Source organism: Lissotriton helveticus, chromosome 12, assembly GCF_964261635.1.
Source record: "Lissotriton helveticus chromosome 12, aLisHel1.1, whole genome shotgun sequence".
NCBI classification, from domain to species: domain Eukaryota; kingdom Metazoa; phylum Chordata; class Amphibia; order Caudata; family Salamandridae; genus Lissotriton; species Lissotriton helveticus.
The window spans coordinates 203,992,053-203,999,523 of record NC_136073.1 but is presented as its reverse complement, the minus strand read 5'-3'; the positions used below and the strand labels follow the sequence as shown (position 1 = coordinate 203,999,523).

The 7,471-nt window shown below is 51.4% G+C and overlaps 1 protein-coding gene across 1 annotated transcript; it reads right to left on the bottom strand.

Annotated features, from left to right (window-relative positions):
- Nucleotides 1-4,482: 4,482 nt before the first annotated feature.
- FOXC2 (forkhead box C2) lies at nt 4,483-6,568 on the bottom strand. The gene has a single exon (XM_078671630.1). It carries the CDS (start codon nt 5,850-5,852, stop codon nt 4,494-4,496), a length of 1,359 nt encoding a protein of 452 aa, XP_078527756.1. The 5' UTR covers nt 5,853-6,568; the 3' UTR covers nt 4,483-4,493.
- Nucleotides 6,569-7,471: the final 903 nt, after the last annotated feature.

Below are 7,471 nucleotides of genomic sequence, written 5' to 3'. Positions count from 1 at the left end.
GTAAAACACGTACCTCAGGTGTCCGATTTATCATAGTCACTATCGTACATGTTTTCTGAATTAAATTCACTCCAAGATCTTGACGACGGAGTCGGAAAAGACATTGAATTTCCCCCGGAATATTTGTGGCTGCTTATTTGCCTGAATTATTACCGCTGTTTGTTTGGTTGTGGGGTTTAAGGCCTGTTACATGGTCAGTAATACCATATTCTGTTTAGGGTTTCTCTGATTCCTGCCATCTCTTCCCTGAATTTAAAGCGCCCTACTTCAGTGTAGCGCCGAGAAGAACGGAGAGTAGCAAGCAGTGTAGAATTCACCATCAAGGTGGCTGTTGGCGCGCGGTTATCTCTCCGCCTGGTCACAAGTGCAAACCTCTCTCAGACAACACACCTGTAACCCTAAAGTACTCGCATTCCTGTTATTTCGGGATTCCCACGGCAAGGGTGCTCTGGGGTGAGGCGATGGTAAAAGAATACCCCAAGAAAATGAAAAAAAAATGGTACCCGGGAGGCAGACGGGGCAGTTGTCTCACCCTCGAGAGGAGACCCCGGAGCAGGCAGACACCCGGGAGTGAGCTGGCCGGAGCAGGCGCAGGCGTAAGCTGAACCTGGCTTCCCGGTGGTCTGTACGTGCGCCGCCATCACCCGTCATTACTCGAGACATAAACAGGCAGTAATTGGGGGACTTACGCAGCTAATTTAGGGGCTTAGCGGAGGTGTCTGCTCCGGCCAATCAGCGACCTCAGGCAAAGTGCGTGCACGCGGGCTCTTGTGATCGTCATCAGACAGTGCCTTAGTCCCAAGGGACTCTCATGATGGGAGGGGGTGGGGGGCTGCTCCATAACACTCAAGATTTATGCCACAAAGAGGGTCCTGATATAGATAACTCGAAAGAACAAGAACAGAAAGGCTTACAAAAAAAACATGAGCACACCAGAGTTCAGTGACACACTAAAGCTGCATGAAAAAATATATAATTATATTATTATAATTACTTGTATTGGTTATTTAGCGCTTCAAACAACACTCTCGTCGTTTCTAGGCGCTGTAAGATATGGCATTTAACTATTCCTGAGAGGCCACAACGCCAGTGTTAAAATGATGACACGTACACAGGCCACTCCTGTGAAAAGATACATAATTCTTTCATCACCAGCAAACCTGTCCGTCCACACGAGCGTTTCTCTGGAATTGGGGGAAACGTGGCAGCACGGCGTGCGCGATATTCCCTCGACCTGGCCTCTCAGCGGGGAGACGCATCTGGCGTTTGAAGGGTTGAGAGAAAGCAGAAGACGGCTGACAAATCCCCTCGGCCTGGAAATGGGAGTTTTATTATTTGTAGAGCGGTTTTTGGGGGCTGCGGGGGTGGGCGAGCGCTGGTGAAACAGAAACGGAGCGGAGCGAGGTGTGGGCCCCAGACAGCAGCAGGTGACGGTCGGGGTGGGGAGGGCCCGACCAGTGACCGGAGCCACGGCAGGGCTCGGACCGAGCCACGCACCACTAAAGAGGAGGTGTCTGGGGTGCCAATGCAGGGTGACAGCTTGGGGGACAGAACCCAGTCGTGGGCTCTTTCATACAGTTAATGTGTGTGTGTGTGTGGGGAGGGGGCCCACCAAGACACTACGTTTAACGAATCATCCACAAGGTCGGGATGCGTCACATATCAAATAAAAATAAAAATTGAATACGTTTGGAAATAATCCAGACGTCCAATGAAAAGAAAACCAGAGCGCCAGAAATATATTGCGTCGAGAAAATAAATGGCAAATTTACCAGTTAACAGTTATGACAATAATGGCTCCATTTCTTATTAATAATCGTCCAATTGAAAGGTTTTTATTGAGTTCTTTGATATATAATATATATATATATATATATATATATGTATATATGTATATATATATATATATATATATATATATATATATATATATATATATATATATATATGTATATCAACTAGCCTCTCTTATTGGCTTGATGTGTTACCGTGTGCACATGTACATGGCAACATCTTGGTTTTTACAAAGTTAAGCAACGCTACATGAATATGTCTCCGTTTTCAGGCGCTCTACTCTCATTTTGAATGTCTCGAAGCGCTGCTAGTTTTGTTAATGAATTCTAGTTTGAGTGTCTGCTAATTTTTCTTGTCGCCGGCAGTCCCTTCAGAACTCAAAACAAGCCGTCACTGCAGGGCGCCAGATTAAATAGTATTTTCTGTGGCCACATATTAAGGCTGCTCTAAAAGTATTTACGTTTGAGTACGTAAAGCATGTATATTTATAAAGCGCTTAGTACAGGTATTCAGCTTACATCCAAGCACTTCTGATTTGGTCAGAAGTCATCCTATTTTTAAAATATTTAATAAAATACATGAATCTGTTTATTATTGGTAATGCAATAATGAGTGGGGGAAATATATTTTTCTTATCACTGGAATGCTCGTTTAGGACTTTATATTAAAATGTATGATTGACATTGCAGGTGTATGTTTCCCAAGCTGGTATAAAGGAAAACGTTTGAGAGTGTTAATTTTTCTATTGTATACAGTGCTTTATACTGATATTTGGCTTGTTTCCAAGGCCTTTCAAATTTAACAGCGAATGAATTTCGCATTTTACACCTCTGAGCCTATTAAAATATAGTTGCCTATAATTTAGGATAAAGGAAGGATGCGCCTCACCTTTGCACTGTATAATCAATTATTTTCGGGATAAACTAATCAATAAAACACGCAAACACTTTGAGCAGTACTTTGGGCAAAAAATGACATGGGTTTATTTTAAGGTATTTACAATAGTTAAGACCATGTAGAAAGAGGTGCAATACAAAAACTAATTTTAAGGAATGGTCAAGACAAAGAATCCATGACAAGTCGTAAATTAAAAAAGAAAAGTCTTACTTTCTTTTCCACTGACAAAAAGCAATAAATAAGGTTCTCCTTTGGTAAAAAATCAATATATATATATATATATATATTTAAATGCATAGATGAAAAGACGGTATTTGGTTGTTTGTACACAAAAAAAGGATCAGTTCTGAGGATTTTGGCAAAAAGCTGATGGGCCTCTTACAAATATAACAAGAGAGAATTCCAGTGACCGCAACTTTAAATATTATATTAAATGGCTCCGCACGTCGGGCCTCTAGGCGCTCCGTGCACGTTACAGCTAGGGGGAGGACTGTGGCAATCAGGGCACTGACGTGGCCGTATCCTTGGTCCTTATAACTTACTTTCCAGGCGCGGGCCTCTGCCTCGCTGAGTTCGAGCTGTGTCTCCCTTTTCGGGTGAGTTCACATGTCCAGGAAGAGACATTCGCTCGGATTTCAAGGCCGGCTCCAGTCTTTACGGATTTCACTTCTTTAGATTCCCAGGAGTCCTCTAAAAAGTTTCTGAAAAGTTTTCACGTGCAGCGTTTGTCCTTGCTGGGCCAGAAACATAAAACGGTGGAATACTTAAGGGGGGGATGGGGGAGGCTCTAGAATACTCTGTTTGGGGGTAGAGGGGTGATTGGCCATGGGCCAGAAAGGGCTCGGACTGTGAAAGGAAGGGCCTTCTGTCTGGGAGACCTGGCGTGACTGGTAGGGGTGAAATCCCTATGCTGCCGAATAGGTGGCCTCTTTGGGGGGCCAAGAGGATCGGTGGACATTGGGCCCAGAAGATGAGACCCTGAGAGCTAGAGGGGCTTTTCTCTGCAGTGGCAGGGGGCAGAGAAGTGACGGTGAGAGGGAACTAGGAGAGGGTATGTCGGGGAAGAGGGTAAGGGCCGAAGAGGTGTTTTTTTAAACTTGAAGACGAGTGCCTTGGAGCCAATGGACAAAGAGGCCACAAAAGGGATGGGTGCTTTTGGAAAGTTATTTAGAGGGGCACTGAGCGAGCCGGGGGGTACTGAAAACTACCCTAAGAATGTCCTCGGTGGGATCAACAGAAGGGCTGTCCTGAGAAGGCAAGGAGGATGTATCCCCGAGGCCCCGAAAAGAGTGAGCGGATTGAGGGGGGTTTAGCAGAGGAAGGGCGAGTATCACCAGACACCAGAATTAGAGGGGTGCTTTGCAAGTGTTTAGAAGAGGGGTTTTATCTGAGTAGATTGGGTGTCAGGATAAGGGTGGTCCTAGGTAGCAGAAGAGGGGCTATGCTCGACCGGAGATGGTTGTCCAAGAGCGCAGAATTGAAGTGGCCCCAGGTGATAGAAAAAGGGGCTGCTCCAGACAGCAGAAGAGGGACTCGGTAGGAGAGGGGGGTTCTAAAGTAGCAGTATTGGAGTGGTCCCAGGTAACAGAAGAGGGGGTGTCCCAGATAGCAGAAAAGGGGCTCAGCTCAGTAGCAGAGGGGTTTCTAAAGTAGAAATATCGGGGTGGTCCCGGGTATAGAAGAGGGTTCTCAATTGCAGTCCCAACAGAAGGCATGTCCTTGGGGACCGGAAGTCGGGCAATGGGTGCCTGTGAGGTGCTCAGAAGAGGGGGTGTCAGAGGCGAAGATGGGACGCGCAGGCCTCAATATTTGCTGCAGTCATAGGCGTAGGGCCCGGAGTGGCGGTATATGGAGGGGGCTGACCTGTAGGGGAGCTGGCAGCTGCTGTTCCCACCCCCCTGGTGCTCCCCGAGGGCCGAGCTCTCCATGCCCAGCCGGTGGGAGGTAAACATGTCCCGGACGTTGGGGTAGGACTGTTGCTGCGCGCCAAAGGTGTGTCCGGGCAGGTGGCCGAGCTCGGCGGCGCCGTGGTTGAGGTACCACGAGGCGGGGGCCTGCGCCCCGCTGGACTGGTGGTGGCCCGGACTCAGCACCTCCTGGCCCAGGCCGCTCATGGGCGAGCTGGCCCCGCTGTGCTGCTCCGAGATGGCCTCCTCCAGGCCGCTGTTGGGGCCGCACAGGTGGCCCGGCCTCTCCCCGCTGTAGAGGCTCATGGCGCGCATGCTGCACTGGTAGCCCCCGCTGGGGTCCATGGCCTGGCTGTAGAGCGAGGCCTGGGGGTACCCCCCCAGGGCGGTGGGCACCATGCTGGCCCTGCTGGAGGGGCTCAGCTCCCCCTGAGGCGGCGAGCCGCGGAGGGTCATAATGTTCTCCACGCTGAAGGTGCCTGGCGCGCCGATCCGGGGCGGGTGCTGGTCGGGCAGGGAGCCCTCCGGGGTGGCCCCGGAGCAGGGGGTGGAGGCCACGCTGCGCGGGCTGTCCTGCAGGGCGCTGTCCGGGCTCAGGCTCTCCACCTTGGTGATGACGGGCAGCTCCAGGCACTCGCTCTTCACCACCACCTTCTTGTCGGCGCCGGCCGCCGGGGCCCCCTCCGGCTGGCCCTTGGCGGGCGCGGCGCTGCGCGCGTCCCGGGACGCGTCCTTCTTCTTGAAGCGCCTCCGGCGGCGCAGGAAGCTGCCGTTCTCGAACATGTTGTACGAGTCCGGGTCCAGGCTCCAGTAGCTGCCCTTGCCGGGCTTCTTGTCGTCCCGGGGCACCTTGACGAAGCACTCGTTGAGGGAGAGGTTGTGGCGGATGGAGTTCTGCCAGCCCTGCTTGTTCTCCCGGTAGAAGGGGAAGCGCTCCATGATGAACTGGTAGATGCCGTTCAGGGTCACCTTCTTGTCCGGGGCCTGCTGGATGGCCATGGTGATGAGGGCGATGTAGGAGTAAGGGGGCTTGACCAGGTCCTTGGGGGCGGCCGGGGGCGCGTGGTGGTGGTGGTAGGGCCCGTAGGCGCGGCCCATGCCCCCCGCCGCCTGGTACTGCTCGTGGCCCGGGTACACGCTCATGGGGGCCGCCATGCCGCCGTAGCCCCCGGTGCGGTAGTAGTTCTGCTCGCTCAGATAGGGCACCACCCCCATGGTGTTGGGGTCGGACACGGAGTAGCGGGCCTGCATCATTTGTGGAGAGGTGTCCAGGGCCTGGCGGTGCACCGGCAGTCTAAGGCGCAAAGGTAGCCCGGCCCCACTTCGAGAGACCGGCTGACGGGAAGGCCCGGGCGCAGGATGCAAGAAAGCTCGTGCACAGGGACGTGGCAGAGAGTGGTAGACGTGACACCAGGTGCAGGGCGGCAAAGGTGGTCCCAGACAACAGGCTGCAAGTTGTGGTGGTCTGTGGCACAGGTTGTAAGAGCACAGAGACTGTCAAAACTGGGTCAGGGGCATAGACTGCCGCAAGTAGTCCCTGGCACAGGCTGTCACATAGGGTCCTGGGCACACCCTCGCAGTCGTGGTAGCTGGCACGGGCTGACAGATGCGATCCAAGGCAGCGGCGTGGCCCATGCGCAGGCTGGCAGAGGGGTCCTTGAGCTAGGCTGGCAGAAGTGGTTCCAGGCACGCGCTGCCACCGAGTCACCCAGGCACAGGCAGCTACAGGTTGTGCTAGGCACAGGTTGGCAAAGGTTGTCCCACTCACAGGCTGTCTCTCAAGGGCTAGGCTGTCCTCAGCAGCAGGAGCTCGAAGGCAGCATCGGAGGGCTCCCGGGGTATCCCAGCCTTCCACGGCAGCTCTTCTGGCAAAGGGTGGGCTCCTGCGACCACCTAGCTCAGGGCACAGCGCCTCTGGAAGCCCACCCTAGGGACGTGTGTGCCAGCGAGACCCCTGCATCAGCGCCTGCTCGCGACCAGGTCAGTTTCCAAACTTTCCGGAGTGCTCAGCTTTTACTTCCTCACGGCCACGCCTCTTCCCTGAACTTTCCTCCAATCGGCGGCAGAGAAAGGGAACGCTTCAGCCAATGCCCTCGCTCTGAGAAAGGAAACTTCTCTCACGTTCACACACACGCACTTACGCCGCAGGGATCCGACTCACTCTCCCCCGCGCCTGGACCATTTGGGCACCGAATAGTACATTTGTCGCTCCAAATTGCGAGGTTTAAAAGAGAAGAGAGACGCAAATTCTCGGCCACCACTATCCCTTTCCCCCTTAAATCAAGATGTGAGGGTAACACTGCCTCATATTTTGGATTGAGTAATAGGACACCAACTCGTTTCTACTCAATGTATACAAAACGCAGCCTACGAATGTGGTCAAGGGATGCAAAAGTGATGTGCATTTCAAGTGAAAGAGGCTCTGCCCTTTCGTAGAAAATCACCATTATAAATAAAGGAAATTGTTTGGCATAAACTAGAGCCATGTATTAAACACAGCCTGTCCAAAACCGGTTTTAAAGTTCAGTGAGAGCCACGAGTTAAGCTATCTATCTATCTATCTATCTATCTATCTATCTATCTATCTATCTATCTATCTATCTATCTACTTTACCTCTGAGTGTGTGGATGGATGATAGATAGATAGATAGATAGATAGATAGATAGATAGATAGATAGATAGATAGATAGATAGAACGAACGAACAGTGGATAAATATGCAGATAGAAAGGTAGATAATCAGCTAGATATCGAACGGAACATCTAAACACATTTTACTACCAGATAGACAGACTGCTAAATAGCTAGTCAATCGATGGATAGACATTCAGAGGGATAGACAGATAAATAGCTTGACAGACAGCTGGATAGAT